Source organism: Hoplias malabaricus, chromosome 3 (assembly GCF_029633855.1).
Source record: "Hoplias malabaricus isolate fHopMal1 chromosome 3, fHopMal1.hap1, whole genome shotgun sequence".
In the NCBI taxonomy this organism is placed as follows: domain Eukaryota; kingdom Metazoa; phylum Chordata; class Actinopteri; order Characiformes; family Erythrinidae; genus Hoplias; species Hoplias malabaricus.
The window spans coordinates 59,958,503-59,977,872 of record NC_089802.1 but is presented as its reverse complement, the minus strand read 5'-3'; the positions used below and the strand labels follow the sequence as shown (position 1 = coordinate 59,977,872).

Sequence of the window (19,370 nt, the reverse complement as noted above, 5' to 3'; positions counted from 1 at the left end):
CATCTTAAACGTTATCCAGGTGGAAGGTTTTGTACATTTATTTTATAAATTATTTTTATTTATTTATATTAAAAAGTCATTATCAGCTGGGACTGTCAAATATTGTAGTCAATATATTGTCCCAGAAGTACTTAATAAACCATATTATTGTAATTTTAAGACTATAAGAGCTATATGATTAAACACAATAGTATAAATATGCAACTACAGCCCTTTAAATAGCAATTAACTTTTAGCAAAAGCTTAGTTATTAAGAATATTAAAGCATTTTAGGCTTTATACATTTTATCTCTAAAAAGAATGTCAGAACATGCCCTCCCCATGACTAGAAAAATGTATTACAATGACCTAATTAGTTGTCTTAATAATTTGGAGAAGCTAAAGGCCTGAATTTATGTGGACATTAATGGGAATAATTGTCATGGTTTGATGCACACACAATTTTGGACCGTTTATTTTGAGTGCGTAATTTAGATCTGCACATGATTCTAAACATTTGACTACAGCATGTTCTTTCCATAGTTTATAAATTGAAACAGTAATAATAATAATAATAATAATAATAATAAGTGGTAAAAAAGAACTCCACTCTGTGCTTTTTTTCTGATCTTATCCTGCCTTTTGTTTTCATCAGTGAATAAAGTACTGATGCTCTCGTCTCTCATCTAACAAGGAGAAAATTTGCCATGACGGTGTAATTATTTTCACTGTCATATTTGCATTTCTGGTTCTCCACTAAGTAAAAGTTTTTAAGGTCTTTTATAGATAAATTAATAATCTGAAGTATTTAAGAAAAAGCATGAAACATTTAAATTGGGTAATTCAGTTTCTGAAGGGCTCAGGCTTTTTTACATATGCATGCTGACAGACAAAAACATCTGAGCTAATCACATAAACGGAAATTATGGTTAAAGCATGAAATCTTTCACAGAGGCTTTGTGTGTGTGTGTGTGTGTGTGTGTCTGGCTGTGTGAGATGGAGATACCCATGCAGACTGAGAAGCAAGGCTGTAAACTGCGTCAGTGCAGGAGATCAAACAAGGCAGCTAAGGTCACGTCAGCCATTTTTTTTCTCACTTTTTCTACCACCACGTGACCCTTCCTCCGAGCAGCTCAGCAGATCTTCCCCTGTCCTTCAGCTGCGCACTCACATCCTTCATGGATTGCAGGGGGAGCCAAGGCCGAGGCCGAGAGGGTGCGTGCGTATGTGTGTGCCCCCTGCGATGCGTGAATAGAGCACAGGAGAAATCAGCTCGGCCCCTCCTTTGATTGGTTAGGCTAATGAACCACAGGGGAGCCCATGGCCCTGGGCTTTACGCCAGCATCTGAAACCCTGGCCTGTGTCAGAACAGCACTGTGAACAGTCATAGCAGGTCATAGCCATGTCTTTACACGCAGCCTACGGCTTTACTCTCATCATGAGATGAAGACGGTAATTGATTTCTCTTTCAGTGGCTGTAGGCACTAACCTAAAAAGAACAGCGTAGGTTAATGACAGCCAGTTTGTAGGTCATTTGAGATTTTGACACTTACACACTACTCGATCCAAGCTCAGTTCTGGGCTTTGATTTACTATTGTGTGATCGCTCCAGACACAGTCACCTTGGACTCGCTTTGTGTTTTGCATGGGCACACCCACTAAAATAGCCAGGCAGTGGTCAGGGCATTAGTCAGGCCCACACACAGACAATTCAGGGGGTTGGGGCCCAAGGACAAAAGGCAACATGAATATCAAAATTAATTTCTGAGGAGACCAAACCTAGTGTTCAGAGTTCTTCACAAAGCAAGCGAAAATATCAGCAGTGCTGGCAAAACTGGAATACATATTGCACCCTTGCATAGACTGTGATGTTATCCACAATGCTATCTCATTGCTCTATCACTTAGAGACTCACCCTAATTAGCAAATTATTAGAGGCTTTTCTTTACATTGTTCAGGATAACCTTCTTTCATAAAGAAACGAACAGTGCTTGATCGACAGGATTTCTGGAAATGTGGTGATTTTTCGGTGGAAAATTAGAGTAACTATGATGAAATTTCTTCAACTTGAATTTGAGTCAAAAAGAAATGTGACATAAAAAAATAAACGAGAGTTTGCAAAATTGAGCTTCACACAAATGATTCAATCCTTGGGGAGAGGGTGCTTTTGTTTTTGTTTGTTTGTTTTTCCTTCTGTGCATCCTTTAAATGTGGGGAGAAAAACAAAGATATGAATCTGTAAGGAAATATAGCCGTCCAGAAGTCATTACTGAAAATAAAAATAGAAAATTTTAAATTAGACAAACAAGTTACTGTAGTGTTTTCAGAAAACTCTGACCTTATGAAGCTCTAAAAAAAGACAGTGAAAGCACTAAATACTTAACAATTCATATTTTATGTCCTTGTTAATATTCTTTTAATATACGTTTTGTGCTTTTATGATATTATAAAAAGTTAGGTGTTTTTTTTGCCTATTTTAATTAATTCATTAATTTATTTATTTTGAAATTTATTTTTGTACATAATTTGCAAATAGATTAGGAATCTTTCATCTGATCAGACTTACTCCAAAGCACAAAGCAGTTCTTCCTCAATAACTAAACTGTTGATGTGAATGGAGAGCTCAGCTATAAGATAAAAACATTTTAATAAGCACATTTACCCCATCTAGATGTGTTAAAAAAAAAAAAGTAAAAAAAAAAGAAAAACATGAAATAGTGCTGGAGGCTACGATGGTATCATACCGCGTATTACTTAATGTTTCATCATGAAATTAGAGCTCAGTCCCTGTGGTCCTCATTTAGCTGGTTAGTTATGGCAGCCTACTATAGATCTAAAGAGTCGGCCAAACGGTGAACAAGAACAAAAAAAAAAGAACTTAATTTCTTAAACCTTGTCACACCATCAAACAATGCATCAAAACACTCCATAAACAACTCTCGGAAAAGGCTCCTAATGAGTACCATTGGTATTTTTATCTCCTCTGTCTGCCTCTACCAAAACAGCAAATTGTTATCATCCTGCAATTAAGCGCTCAGGAGGAGTTATCTCAGTTTAGGTTTGTGAAGCTGAACAGGCCTCTCAGAGTTAAACTACAGAATATCTGGCCTCTACCAAACCAGCCTTCTCCACCGCTGAAGAAGTCCAGCAGAAACAAATCTCTCTGATTTAGCTGCACTTCCATCCAGCCAGCTAGCGTCAGCACAAGTGTCCCGGCCTTTGCCAGGCCACCCATCAATGCTCCTTCTCCCTTTCCACCAAACAATTTCTCCCCTCCTCCTCAGCCGTCTTCTTTATTAGCTGTGCTTTATGATTGGACGGTGCCTGGGCAGGCCTGGCTTCTCCTGCAGATCGATAGCCACTGGAGGGTCTGGATAATTACAAGCGCTATAAGCCTCATGCTGAATAAATCGTCTCGTGGTGGAGTCGTAAGCCCCCCGATTTTTGTGAGGACATGAGGATTCCCTTTTAACTTTACCCCCATTGCTCTCGTTACCCAGCATTGGTCACCAACGTGTCTGATCTACAGCATGTCTGCTTTATTATAGCCATTAAGGAGTTGGGTCTTCGCTCCTAGGTGATGCACTCGTGCTTGCAAATGTAAAGGAACGACATTTTTATACAGCAAGTGAATTATAATCCTTAGAAAAGCTGTTTAACCTTGGAAACCAGCTTAAGCGCAATAGGCCTTTGTATCATAATACATTTTCTAGGTTTCAGTGTTGTACACTGATACTTCAGCTGAAATTTTTTGTGTACCTTTCTTTCGTTAAACCAATGATTTTCAGCTCTGGTTCTTTCCCTGGTGTTTGCCATTAACATGACCCTTCAATCTTCCAGCCAGAAGCCAAGCTGTACACACACTGTTAAGTTTTAAAGCTTTTGTGTAATGATGGAACCGGTACTGGAACCGATATTTCAACTTTGGAGAATTTGCCAAAAATAAGTTAAGCAGGTGTACTCCTGAACTTAAACTGGAATTAAACTGAACTGCTTCCTCTCTTTCTCTTTGCAGAATGCTGCTCAGCCCATCAGCCCCAATGCCCCAGTCACAGGCTATAAGCGCATGGTTATCCCTACCCAGCCTCCTCTGACTGCTACCAAGAAGTCCACCCCAAAACCTCAAGCTCCTGCTGCCCCTTCCCCTGTGGCCCCATCTCCTGTGGCCCCTCCAGCTGTCAGGCCTCAGCAGCAGCAGCCTGTCCCAGCTTCTTACACCACCGCCTCCACACCCAGCCAGCCCACCTTCAATGTTCAGGTGAGAGCGGCTCAGCCTGGGCCTCAGCAGCAGATCGGCCGTGGGCCCGCCCATGCAGCCACGCACACACACGCCCCGCTGCAGTATATCCCAGCGCAGCCCCGTGCCCCAGACTTTGCTTATGGCCCTCCACAGCCTGGCTTTAACCCCAATCCTGCTGGAGGATACCAGGACCACCATTATGGCGGAGCTCCAGCCTATGGAGGCCAGAATGCCTGGAGAGCTGAACCCAGTCACCATGCTTCCCTGCCGTACAATCAGCCCTATCAGCCACCTGCCACAAAGAAAACCTACATCACTGATCCCCCTGCTAGCCTGGCACCCTATGGAGCAGGACCTGCTGGCCCCCATAAGGTAAGAGGAAAAATGATATATATGAATAGCACCATTTAAAAACATGTTTACCATTAAAATCCGTTCAGGGATCAGAACATGTTTGTCCCATTTTCACATTCCTGTTAATCGTTTATGAGGAGGCTGTACACTTTTAGCAAGACTTCACACTGAATATTGGATTTGCTGCACAATATATTGTTTCAGCATAGTCATTGCAATGTGCCCTTGCCAAATATACAAGTCATGTGGAGCATTCTTGTCAATATCTATATGACATTCAGGCATTATACACCATGACAATTTCTGATTAATGTCAGTAGACAAAGTAGTGAAAATAATTTTTTCACAAATATGATGACTGTGGATAGGGCCGGCATTGCTTTTATATGCATATCTCCATCATCTGACAAACAGAAAAGAATCCGCAAACTCTACAGCTTGAACAGAGCAGACAAAACATAGTTCCGATATGTATTGCAAAAAAAAATATTGAAATGTCAGTTTTGTCCTATAATGTGCAGCCTTAGCAGTGAACCTACATAAAGAATAGAAAAGTCAGGTACTGGGTGGTGCCCCATCACAGTTAAATTCATCAGGATTTTAACAGATATCAGAATGTTAATGTCCACTGAAATACAGTGGTTCTCAGAGTTGGTTCTGAGATAACCCACTAAATTTCAGTCACTAATTTACCAGATCCCTTTTTGGAAGGGGTTGTAAGTTAACTGACTACTTGAATCAGATGTATAAGAATAAATGAAAAACACAAAGCAAAGTAGGGCTACCACTGCTGTAGTGCCACAGTCACTGTCTTTCCCAAACATGGCACATATTCTTGTAATTAATTCTTAACAGATTTATTTGATCTTGTCCTTTAAGCCAGTTGTCCACGTAGCAAATGGCACGCACTCGCACGCGCACATGCGCACACAGAAAGAGCCATGTGTTTAGCTCACGGGTGTATAGGGACTGATTTTAAGTAAACCACAAGAACGCCGACTAACTCAAAGAAAGAAAGTGCTAGAAGGTGCAGAGAACTGAAGAGGCAGCCTCATCTTCATCAAACACACCATGATGAAGGCGTACCTTGGCGCATAGCTGTCTTTCTCCATGCATAATGAAAAATGCATGAAAATACTTTGAAAGTGTGTCCCCATTTGTGCGGGTGAGCATGCATATATGTGTATTTGTGTGTAAGCACAAGCGAGTGTACATCTGTGTCTTGGTGTGTATGTACAACAGGTGGTAATACTGGGCATGGGTCTGTGTGTTTGTATTGGTGTGTGTTTGAGCATGTATGTGTTTGATTGTGCAAGTGTGTGTGTGTGCACACTACTTTTTGTTTGCACTTTAATTGCTTCTGATGGTAATGCAGCAGGGAGTTTCTTTGCGTCCTTCGTTGAAATGTTCAGAATAAACAGTTATTTTAACCTTTATGAATTTTTAACACTTCTTTTCTGCAGGGCTTTACACCGTCTGACTCCATTTGTCTGACAAAAGCAGCATGTTTATCTTTGCTCACGCATCTCGCCTCACTCCCCTCCCACCCCATGCTTATTCTTTGTCTTACTTTCTCTCTATATTACTTCATGGGGATCGCCAGTTGTAGGGCTATCAGGTCTGACTTGTTGAAAGTAACAGATCTGTGTCGCAACTTGTTCATCCATGAAATGAGTGCTTGGACTTACTGAAATCAGTAAGTTGCTATTCTCAGACACAAAAGAAAAAGGACTTTATAAGGTATTCTTAATGAAAACTGAGACTGGGTTTACCTTAAAACCACACACGTTACATTAAGCCTGCTGTTCACTTTTGTAAAGTAATTGTGTAGGGGGCATCTGCCTGAACTTGGCAGTGCTGGGTTTTTTTCCCCAAAAAGTGTTGTAACACAGTCATTGTCAAGAGGAGTGAGAGCTAATGCAGACACTGTTAACTAGATGTGCACTAGACATGGCGTTTATTGCATTTTTTTTTTTTTTTTTGATTGGTATGTCCCACACTTTTTGTTTTTCGAATTTCATAGACGTTAAACATGTATATATTATGTTCATTTATTTGGGTATGCAAATAAAAGGAAGTATATAACACATTAATAGAGTTTAAAATACACATAAATAAAAGATGACTGTCTGCCAAAACTGTAACATAAATATCATTATATGCCCTTAAAGTCTTACAGTTGCATATCTTACAAAGTCAAATGAACTTAGATGCGAATACTTTGCCATTTACATCATAACATTTCAATACAGAGCCAAAATGAATAACAGTTAATGACCAGTTGCTAATTGTGTTTTCTAGTTTGGTTTGTACATGTGTTTTTGATCATTCATTAATGATCATTAAACAGAGGGAAAAGCCGTCCTCCTGCTTTCCTATTCAGCATTTCCATTGAGTTTCAGAAGTAAGGGGGAATTACCTCTAAGTGGTTTAAGTAAAGGTAGGATTTACTCACAGAAGCTCAGTCACACAGCTTAAGGGAGATTATTGGAGGTTCTGCATTTGAGAGGGATGAAAAAGAAATACTTTATTGATTTTTTTTTTCAAAACATTTAAACCTAAATTGAACCCCTGCACGCACACTGGCCTGAAATGTGAACTTCTGTATGGTTCTTGACTTGGACGAATGGGGCTTGTGTTTTCTTTTTTTTTCTGTTTATTTTTTCCCTTCTCTCCCCATTTGTATATTACGTGATCATGTGGAGGATGTTCTTTATACTCATACTTCTCCATCAAACATGCTTTTTAAAGACCCAGCAATTGTTACAATTGCTACAACTAAAATTTTTTGGCACATCTATTTACAACATAGCTTATTAAAAAAAATTTTATGATCTGATCAGCAACTAGCTATACTTAACAGTTAAGGTTACTCATTGGGGCCAGCCCATTCCCTTCATTCATACTCAAAAGCCCACTTTATTGCTAGCTCATCACAGACATAGCTAGGTACTTTTCCTTTTTAGTGTTTCATTGAATTAAACATATGACACCTCCAGAAGGTTCAACAATGAGGTCGGGTTTTCCAGACCCCCCCCCATCCAAGATAGCTTCACAGCTCTATTGTACTCTTATATGTAAATCCACACTGACCTCCCTGTTGACCAAGTCTCTACCAAACACCACTGGCACCGTTAATGCGTGCACAGTACTAACAATTCCATGTGGACTTTACGCAGTATATCAACTGCCTGCAGTAACAGCAATCGTAAATCCACACAGGCATTAGTGCCACCAATTCCATGTAAGCTTTACGTGATACATCACTATTAAACCCCAAAACACGGCACAACACCTTACTCACCTGCCCTGTCTTTCATGTACATAAACCACAACACCCCTCAGCTGTAAATATGGAATGGCTAAGGTGTGTTGTTTTTATGTATTTTTGGATAACAAACACTTTTGAGATTCTTGACCAGTGAAATCAGGAAGGTTGAGATACAGGAAAGCACTGGTCAGTTTTAGAGAGTACAACAAGAGTTGACATTGACAGCAATACAGAATGCCAGATGTCCACTTTATATCATACTACTGACATCACCCTTTGGCACAACTTCCAGGTCACATGTTTTGATGCTGAGCATTCTGGGAAGGGAACATTCTTTACCTCAAGGAAGCATTTATTGTTTTTTTCAAGCCTTTCCAAGAATATCTGGTCTTTCTCAATCAGCCTCAGGATGAAACACATCCAGTCCACTTATTGTAAAACATTTCAGTGGTATAAAAATGTAGATTTATCTGTGATGAGATGGTTTCTGGTAGCTGTTTGTTGTTGTTTTTCTTTAGTCTTCCTCAGTTTGTAAAACTCTTTAGCCTATTAGTTATTTTAGTTATTACTCCTGCTTCATGTTATCGGGTTTACAGTGCATCACCCAAGGACATCAAAGGCCATGAGGAATTTTTCTCATATGGTCTGTTTGAACACTCTAAAAAAGACATGGTCGATAAACTGGGAAATGATTAGACACAGGAGTGTTGGTGGGTTTTTTTGGAGGGGTGTCTTGGGGAACCATCTAACTACATCAAATCCCCCACAGGCCCCTCCTTAGAGAGCCCTATCATGGTCTCCATACACACACTCTCCACGGCTGTGTGAGGAACTGAACAGACCCTTGAGTCTCCTCTAATTCAAGGATTTTATGCTCACACAAGTACAAACAACTGCAACCCCAGCCTTGGGGAATAGCTCGTCAAGGACTGTGTTTTACTAAACACAAATTAAACACCACATTGCAGTGAGCATCTTTATGTATTTAAAAAAAACAGCTAATTAATATTGTTTGAAACAAAAACTAAAATTTTTGCTGCTACATGTCTGCTCCAGTCACAGTATGGTGCACAAAGTAAACAACAGGTGTAGTTTCTGGATCTCTCACCCTCGCTTTGATTTCAGATAAAACAAATACAGAAGCGTTCTTTGTTTTGAATGTGCTTTTTGAGGCAGTGTGCTCCTGATTTGTTGAACAAATTGTTTGATAAAACCTGAAAGAGAACAGGATCCAGAGCAAACCACGTTCCTCACTAAACAATTAGACCACAAACATCTGCTTTAAAGTAACATTGTGATGTGATATCACAGCCGTTATTTACAATCCTGAGTATCTTAGAACTTTGGATGAGAGCTTGTTTCTGAAGAATGACACTCTCGTTAATTATTCTGGGAAGAGATTCAAAAAGATATTGTAGCGCAAAGATTTTGATTTCATGTTAGAGCAGGTATTGTGTTTCAGATAATACAATAAAAAATATGCTCAAAAACAGACCATGATGATTCAAGTAGATTTGATAACTTCTTTACACTTATTTGAGCAAGTCATTACAGTAAGAGTTTTGTAAAAGTAATGTATATATCATCGCTATTAGAACAAAAACCCTTGTGTATTACTACATCAACCTGTTTCTTTTGCTGTTGGATGCTGTACTTGTTGGGTTACTGTTGAGTGTGTTTGATGCACTGCTCTGGACTTTTGCATCTTTGTGGGGTTTATTTATTTATTTATTTGTTTTTATTTCTTTTTTTTCCTCTTGGTTGTTGTTGCTTCAGGAGTGGTGCTTCAATCAATGACACTTTTACAATATAAGCCGTTTAACCTCTACATGAGTGATTTTCAATGAAATGTGTGTGGAGCTGGAGCTTGTGTGTGGGAAGTCTTGACACGTGTTGCTGCTTTGGTTTTGACCCACACAGAGCTGTGCATGGCTCCCTCAGCATGATCCCGCCATTTAATTGGATCAGAGTGTGTGGTTTTAATGCGATGCCACAGCACCCGGTGTGAGGGCACCCACCTGCTCCCTGAATGCCAGCAGTGTTCCCTGAACCCCATCATGAGCACAGTACTGCCCCAGCCCTGAACCTCCACAACATCCACTCATCAGCCCTCAGCCTCTGTAAACATCGGTCGTCAACAAACAATATTAAAATGTCACAGTAATAAACACTGACTGCCATGTGGTGCATTAAGGTATAATAAACATCACAACACTAGTTATGTAGCTTGTTTTGTTTTACATTAAAAAGTAATTTAAATGCAATTTCATGGAATTAATTGTAAAGTTATTACATAATTATGTTTTAATTTAATTTAGCTTTCTCTATTGTTCCATTTGAGTCTTTACTTTCAAAACACGAAAAAGAAGAACAGTGAAAATAGTACTTCCTCTGCTCTCAACAAACAGACGCTATTCAGGAACATCAGGGAAAACAGATCAAACGTCACAATGCTTAACGTATCATAAACAGTGACTTTATTATAAAGCTATGTCTGTTTAGATAATTGCAAATTAAATTACATAATGAATTAGATTTACATTCATTTTACACATGGATTCACTGCACTAGAATCCAAATTATGTTGTTCTTTTGGTCTTTGACTATCACAATTAGAATGAGAAATAATTAAACTAAACATACACACATATATATAGACACTGATGCCTTCTCAGTAAGTGTGGTGCTTGTATAAACGTATATATATATACTACAAAACTAGAATCATTGTTTTTAATCAAGAAACCTGAAAGAATATGTATATACACACACACACACACATATACATATATATATATCTATATATATATATATTAGATTATCGGAGTGAAATTAAACTACAACAGGACATGAATAATTTCAACCAGTGGCACAGGAAAAGTGGGTGTCCAAATTAGTTTGGGGCTGTTTGCGTTCACTTTGTCGATTGTGGAGGGGGGAGGCACACTTAATGGCTTTCAAAAAAAAATGATGTAGCCGCGTTTTGTATAGCTCCACTTGCTGCCTCCATGCAAAGCTCCAAGTCCAACTTGCCAGAATGTGCAAAAAATGGCTAAAGAGATTGTGTGACAAAGAGACACTTGAACTTGCTCGTGGTGAATTAAAAGTGGCTGACTGGGTTAGCCTTGTTCCAGTAAAGTTATAATATTTGTTGAAAATGTGAAACACCCCACATATAAGAATATATTCAATTGATTTTTATGTGATTGATTTTTGTTAGTCCTCCAAGTCCCCACAGAACACAGTCTGCCATGAATGCAGCAATAAACACTTTCAGATTATACATGCCCAGATAAGGATTCTGATCCTCAAAACCTTGTAGGAGTATCTTGCAAATTGCTACAACATGAGAGCCGTCGAGAGCTTCTCTCTTTTAACTTCTTCTGTACACACAGACAGGTTCCACTCTGCTTGGCTCTAGTTGGTTGACATAAGTTTAATGTCACAATTCACAAAAAAAACTGCGCCTACCCCACCATCTACAATACTGTTAATATTGTGGATTGTACATATGATGTAAAATTGTGGTGATTTTACCTGCACTGGGAGAAGATCGTATGAGTACCGATTGGACTATGGACTCTCCACGCTACAGGAAAACATGGGAACATTGTTTACGATCACCCTGAAATCGGGAGACCCTTTGCATATGTTGGGAGGAGCAAATTGGCCTTAAAATCAACCCAAGTTATCCTTTAATGTGAGCCAGACATAAAACTGAGTGACTCTATGGTGATCCGTTGTACTGCATTACATGTGTTCATTTCCATCTATTTTTTCAGTCCTTTGATCCTTTTTCTAACCATCTAATCATATCATTCCAGTGTGTTTTATATTTCTCTCTATATTGCCATAATTTTAAAACCCTAATCATGAAATAAGGCAGAAACACAATGTAAAAGCCAGATTAGAGCATAAGCAAGTGCTGTCAGCTTCATGTTTATCGTTGTCATTCTGTCTAGTAGCGATATCATGACATTGGCACCTTGCAAGCTGTTCAAAATCTACTTACTGAAATTGCATTCTGTCTCTTAATCTAATGTGTAAATACCAAAACATTTGGTTATTTCTGAAATGGATGTCAAAGATCTTGATAGAATATGTTCCCTCTGCCTGTGTAGCTATGCCCTTATTCACACCAAAGAGGGGGGTTGATTTAGTGTGTGTATTATTGCAATGATCATGGATTATAATTGAGCACATTCATATAAGGTCAGTGTCATTGTAAGACTTTAATGGTGTATTATGACCATTGCCCTATTTGCCCCATGCTGATTGGCTGACGCCTGAGGATCTACACTCTGATTGGGTTCCATCTTTAATATGAGGGCTAAGGTGTAGAGCAAAGAGCCTTTCAAAATCAACACAGCTCAAGGACACTTAATTACACAAATCCCCTGGAATATGTTTGATCTTTATTTTGAAAAACTGGGGGAAAATTTCATGGCTGCTGCTTAATTTAACAACTTCTGTATTTTCCTTCCTAAATACAGTCTGTGTCTCTCCCTCTCTCTCTCTCGTGTTCTGTCTCTCCGTCTAAATTGGAAGAAGACTAAGCTGGATGATCACTTCTGTTATTGCTGAGCTTGACTGACATTTGATTGGTGGTGGGGGGGGGTTATTTAGAACTGCTCAACCCCTACAGGCGCCTAAAGCCCCTAGAAGGTCAACGATGGTTTCAGCTGTCAAACATTCACTCATAGTTTTCGTTCATGTGATGTTTCTCTTCTGTTTATCCTCCTCCCCCAACACTGGGTTAGTCATGCCCCTCTGAAGGCCTCTTTCCTGGGTGACCCACATAACGACATTTGCACAGGATCCGGTCAGCACCTTCCCAAAATATCCTCTGCTAGGACATCATGGGGATTGCTGACCCAAGAGGGGTCTCTTCGATTACAGGCTCTTCACCTTGAGGTCATCGAAGTCATCGCACCATCTCTCAACACATAAGATATTTGATAAGATCTTACTGAATGTTGCCTGCAGTACATCTAGAGACTTTAGTAATCTCATCTTTAACCTGTTCAAACCTTCCAGCAGAGCAGTTCAGAGGCCGACTTTCAGCTTTGTTATGGTGCTTTTCTACGGGTACTTACTCGGCTCCACTCACTTTTTGGTACCTGGATAGATTTACTCTGCAACAGCTCCCTCTGAAATGCAGCCTGGGACATTGCAGAAACAGTGCCTAACATGAGCTGTCGGCTTTGAAAACCACAACAACTGCTGGAGTAACATAAAATATTGTTTATTCATCTTGAATTCACATGTTGCTTTTGCTTTTTAGAACTGAACACAGCTTTGCCACACATGATTTCACCATCCTTTACTGATCTTTACTGTAGCTTGGAGATTTCACAAAATGGTTAGTTTGTGCTGGGTGTCTGCATTTTGTGGTGATTTACAAGTCTCTCTGGCCAATCAGCTCTCTGTTTACACATTACGCTTAGTTCCCACATGGTTTGCTTGGAACCATGAGTGAACATGTAGTAAATACGCATCTGGTTCCATGTACCAGATTTGCCTAGTGGAAAAGCAAAAAAGCTGAGTAGGGTCAAGTCAAGCAGAGTAGGTACCATGTAGTGGAAAAGCACTTGTAGCTTTTTATTCGTTCTTAAAGTTGGAGACGTTCAACATGCAAGCTTAGAACATTTGTGCTTCTGCGCTAGTGGGTTAACATTATGCTTCATTGTGAAGCCTATGTCATGTGGCAAAAACTCTTAACAAATTCTATTGTGTTACAGAAGGAGGTGATTGTTGTATTAGTAATTTTGCCTAAGGATTCTATGTGAGTAAAATTCATAATATTGAGAGTAATAGTAAATTAATGTGCGACTTGCAAAGGCTCTTTAACCACTGACTACTTTGTATAAGGCAACAAAAATTAACCAGGCCTAATTTGGCTCTCTTTGTAATGAATCCTGTAGTCTTCTTTACTGAGGATATCTACCATACACTCACAAAAGCATGTTATGTATAATGTGATATATATTTTTTTACAATTAACATAATGTTCTCCACTGGCGTCCTCTCCAGGGTGTATTCCCGCCTTGCGCCCGATGATTCCAGGTAGGCTCTGGACCCCCCGCGACCCTAAATTGGATAAGCGGTTACAGATAATGGATGGATGGATGGATAATGTTCTCCATGTTTAATTACACTTATGTACTGTAAATATGTTGTCTGTACCATTGTTATTATACACGGATATGAATTTTAGGTGACCTGTATTGTCTCTCCTGTGTTTGCATCATACTTTTGGCAGTGTTACGAACCTCATGTCAGAACTGCTGCCCTCTGACAGCTCCACGACACTGTTGGGTGACCTGTCTTTACAGTAAGGCTCTAGTAGATGTAGAACTTTTGTAACCTCGGAGATCATGTTTCATTTTGTGCCCAGCACACACTTCTCCAACCGAACTGGAAAAAACGACACAGATGGATTTTGCATTGTTTAATTCGGCTTATATTTATAATCACTTCCAGTTCCTTTTTCTTATGTGGAGAGATGCACTGCCAGCAAATGGAGTAATTTTACAGGAGGTGCTCTGTGTGTATGTTACCGCAGTTCACCTCACAATGTAAAAATCATAGAGATTTTTAAAATATGTGTGGAAGATATTTGCTAAAAGGAGATGTGTATTATCAATGCTTATGACATTGCTTTTAATTATACACTGTCTGATTTAACAAGACATTACAGCCATATATTGTTTTTTATACATGGCTGAAGTTTAACTTTTTTTATTCACTGTTTACGTTATCTCACAAACTAATTTGTAACAGGTTCTTTTTAGTTGTGTAGCACTCTTGGTCTATGTATACTTTCATGCACTTAGCTGTCTCCCCAGTTTGGAGTCAGTTCCATCTTAAGTAATAATTAAAGATAAAATAAGTCAATATAACTCATCTATGGAGCACAAACAGAGCAACATTCACATCTTTGTGATGCAAACATCTCCAGATTGAACTTTCTCCTGGTTCAACGAGCGACGCATTGAACACAGTGTTGGAGCAAGCCATTTTGGTTTTTCGATTGTTTTTCATTTACAGATTTAGGGATGTGTACAAGCACCTGAGAACCTTCCAGCATGCAAACTGACCAGAGAACTAGCAGGTGTTGAGGAAATATCCTGTGTTTTGTTAAAAGTGTTTTTTTTGTTTGTTTGTTTGTTTGTTTGTTTGTTTGTTTGTTTGTTTGTTTTTGTGAACACCACCTTTAAACTCATTCAGTCACATTTCTTTTTAAGAGGGGATTATAGCCTACAAGTGATGAACATTTCCACAATCTGCATAATTTGAGGTAGATAATGTCCCTAATTATAACAGGATTTTGTAAACTCTTAGACATTGTGTATGTCCCCTTTCCTCACTAAAAGGAATATATACTTCAGCAGCTTTAAATTATTGTATAATTTTACAAGGTCATTAAAATAGTTCATCTGTAACCACTGTACTGTTAACTTCAGTAGGTGTAAGGCAATTGTGCTGAAATCAGACCACAAGGTAGGAAGTGAAAACAGAGCGGTCATTGTTTCGTTTGTGTTGCATGAGTTGAGCCCTGTGTCCGGCTTCCACACATGGCCCTAATCTGTTCCTGGAAAGCAACTTCGCTCACACGTCAGCTTTTGCAGCCAGGAAACAACTGAAAATCAGCTCTCCGCTGTCCAAATGACATGTTACGTATTGCAGTAGCTGTGCTGGCTCTACTGAGAAATCCTAAAGACTGGCTGCTGTTTTCCATTTGTTGTGGTCACTTGGCAGCATAGCAGCATACCACTTTTTAAAGAACTCGCATGTTTCAACATAATCCCGGTCCTCTTCATATGTATTTTGCCAACAATTGTTTTTGTATTTTTTCCCCTTCAGTTACTACAGACTAAAAACTTGTTTATAATAGAAGCCATCTGCACATCAGTTTCTATTAGAGAAGCACTTTGCGTCAACTCATTTTCTCTTCCTTTACTAAGTTCAAGGAAATGCATCAAAATATTATCCAAAGAAATCAGTCAAATGCAACAGATGTTGTAGAAAGCAATTAGGATGAAAAACACTGCTTTTTTTCTTTAATAATATATTTTCCATTGTAGGAAAGGTTTGTAGAAAATGCTGCACCACCATCCCTCCTCTTCCTACTGCTCCCAGAAGCCAGTGTCTCTCGACCCTGGGCAGATGTTTGCCACTTCTCACTTTGTAGAGGGCAGGTCGTTATATTGATTGGCAGCAAGGCCGTCTCAGTTGATTCTTGCCTGGCCACACATCAGCCCAAACCAGCTGTTTCCATTCCAGCGTTCAAGCTAAATTTGACCTGTAAAACTCTTTTAAAGATGAAATACACACCTGTAGGTATTTTGGTTCTTGGGTCTTGAGTTTCATGTGCTGTACTAATAATCAAGAAGTATGTTTATGACGCTTCTCCTCTGCATGGAGCCTACACGACTCGGCTCTTGTGCTTTTTCACTGGACAAATCCGGTGCCTGGTCCTTGAAAGCAGGTACTTTTTTTTTTTTTAGTCCCTGTTTGCTTACGATTCCAGCTAAGCTGAGTAGGTACTAAATTGTGACCTGTAAACCCTGCAAAGCACTGATTGGCCAGAAAGACCCATCAGTCTCCATGAAATGCAGAGCTCCAACACAAACAAGCCATTTGTAATATCTTTGAAGTGACAGCATCTTTCACATTTGCTTTTTTTTCCGACTCACTATGACAGCTCGTGACATTACCCCAAGGTGTTTTGAAGAGGTTCAAACACTCCTTGGGTCCGGTGGCCAACGAAAATATCCAGCAAAAGCTGAATGTGCAACAAGGAAAACTGATCTGTGAGAACTGGGGTGCAGAACCATTTTTTGTCCATAAAACAAAACCAACAAGTGAACAGCACTTAACATTTACCACCAGTGTTTGTTGGGGTTTTTAAAGCCCACGCCTCCTTTCTCTGGGGAACTGGGCTAGTGGAAATGTGACCAGCTAAAAGTGAGTCGAGCTGAGCTGAACCAATCCCATGCAGTGGAAAAGCACCATTGACAAGTTCTATTAATGTTCTTATTTACATACTGTCACTATCTAAAGAAAAATATGTATTTTCAAAATTGTAAATTTACAGGAGAAGAAAAAACCTTCTAAATGTTCATTGGAAGTCAGTGTTTAAAAAAGGTTTAAAAAAATAATTACTCCACGTAATTTGGGAGCATTTCTATTGGTCCATTCATCATGAAACAGTGTGAAGGATGTCTGCTGTGTTCAAACACTGTAGTAAAATAAAATAAAAAATATGTCAAAGATAGGTTTTTTTTTTTTTCTTTTCTTTTTCCTTTCCCCTTTGGAGAGCGACAACATGTAATAAAGCTGAAAGTCCTATATGTACAGATTCACCTGTGGACTTTTACAGATCTGAGGCATAAGTGGAATTTGACATTGAATTATTGCTTTTGTTGATTAAAGAACAAAAGGTAAAGGTCTTTGACCTTTGTGCATTACTGTAGCTGAGGCCTGTAGCAGCTTCCTTAGGGTCCTGACGGCATCCAGAGTGTCTCTGCTAAGGAATTTACTGTGCAATGTGCTTGTTCTTTTTCTTCCCCTCTTGGTTAAAAGGCCTTCACACAAACTGAACATAATGACATTAAGTGCTCGTGGGTGAGGCAGCTCTATTAAGGTAATAACTATGTTGCTTCAGTAAATGTGAAACTTGGGCGCCAGCTTCAGCGCTGACACCTTCGGTCCCACGGATAAAAGAATGATCTGGGTGGTGTACAGGGAAAATGCTGACATCCATTTCTTTTTTTCGTAATGTTTTCTGAATGACTACATGGAACTAGATGTAACTAGACTCCTGTTTTGCCTTCAGTAATAAATTATTGACCTGGAGCCCCATGTTTTACAATATTTGTTTCCGTTTCCTCTTTATTAAGCCTTTGGAAGAGGTTTTTCATTAACTTTTTGAAGAGTAGCGCCTTTTATTAACATGCTGTTTCTGCGTTAATAAGACTTTGTGGTGTTGGTGTTTTTCTACAGGTGTTTATACTGATGAGCTTTCAAGCCCAGCTGCTGTAGTAGGGGTTTGATTTATGTGCAGCATACAGCCTGTTTCACTCCCCATCTTTGGATGTGAACTTGAGACGAGGTGATCAAATACGTCTCCTCATTATGTGACTATCTCTTACCTATGATACTCTGCTCTGTTTTAGTTGCATTACGTTTACTGTGGCTGTATTGACCTGTGAAGGGATGAGAAGGTTCTGGACGTGTGTTTAGCGTCACCCCAGCTCACTGTTTAAGTCCTAATCCATAACATGTGGATATAATATAATAAATGTTGCTGATATTGTGATTTACAGTTTTTGGACCCTCATATTAACTCCATCTCTCCCATTTCAGGATTCTCTAATTAAAAAGTAGGAAAAGCTGTAGTTATATAACAACCCATTATGTTCCATTATCATAATCTGAAAGTGGTGGGTTGAAGCACTTAAGAGAATATAATTAAATTTAAGAATTCTTTTACCATGGCCCTTCAAAACAGTAATCTTAACTCTGACTTCTAAGATGAAGATAATATGAAAGAGAACCTAGGAAGCCACTTAATTTAATGTGTTGTGCAACTTTTACAAAAATCAAGTTAATTTCAAATTTTGAACAACTGAATAGCTGTTATTTAGATTTTTAATTAGTTTACTCCTATTTACATCAAAGGTGTAGGTGTGGATGTATATGTGAGTCGTGGTGCCCGGTGGTCGATAGCGTGTTCCTGCCTTGCACCTAATGAAAGCTGCTAGGCTCAGGACCCACTGCAACTCTGCACAGGATAAAGCCATTCCAGAAAATAAATTAATGAATGTTAAGACTTTTTACAATTTTTTTTTCATTTTCAGCATTACATTTAAAAACGTGGAAGACGTGTTCACTAGTTATTTTAATGTTAGATCATAAAATATTCGTACATTTGCATTGTAATAATTGCAATTCTTGGTTTCTATCACCACCTTTCTGTGGGCAGTGTATAGTTTCTCTATTCACAACAAGCCGCTCGGGATGACCTTGTTTATTTCTCAGCCATTTAATTATGCATGCGTTTTGAAAAATCTGTAAAACTTCATTTTGAAGTTACTATATGCATCCAGTATGACACATTTCTAGTGGTTGCTTACTTTTTCCCCCCCAAGCAGTGTGTTTTACAGTGTGTATGGCAAGAGCCACTGGGAGTTCCTCTGAGGTGTGTGTTATAAATCACTTACAGAAAGTACACAAGTCCCTTTTGGCCATTTAAAGATAAGTAGTCAAACTGGACCTGTGTAAATTTTGGAGTGCTCAGTAAGAATGAAGCCCACACCCAGGGTCACTCCACTGAAGTTCAGGTTCACAGTGTGAATGTGAAATAGTTTGCAAAAATATCCTTTAACCTCTTATGGGAATTTGAATTGTGTGTGGGCTCTGTGTGTGTGTGTGTGTGTGTGTGTGTGTGTGTGTGTGTGTGTGTGTGTGTGTGTGTGTGTGTGTGTGTGTGCGCGCGCATGCCTGTACCTGCTTGGGTAT

At 39.2% G+C, this 19,370-nt stretch overlaps 1 protein-coding gene across 7 annotated transcripts in view; it reads left to right on the top strand.

Annotated features, from left to right (window-relative positions):
- The window catches only part of lpp (LIM domain containing preferred translocation partner in lipoma), a 269,809-nt gene that overhangs the window by 186,194 nt on the left and 64,245 nt on the right, over positions 1-19,370 (top strand). For all 7 annotated transcript variants that reach the window (XM_066663357.1, XM_066663351.1, XM_066663353.1 and 4 more), the window contains one exon: positions 3,995-4,591. In XM_066663357.1, the coding sequence (XP_066519454.1) occupies positions 3,995-4,591 (597 nt within the window). The remainder of the gene's footprint in view (positions 1-3,994; positions 4,592-19,370) is intronic.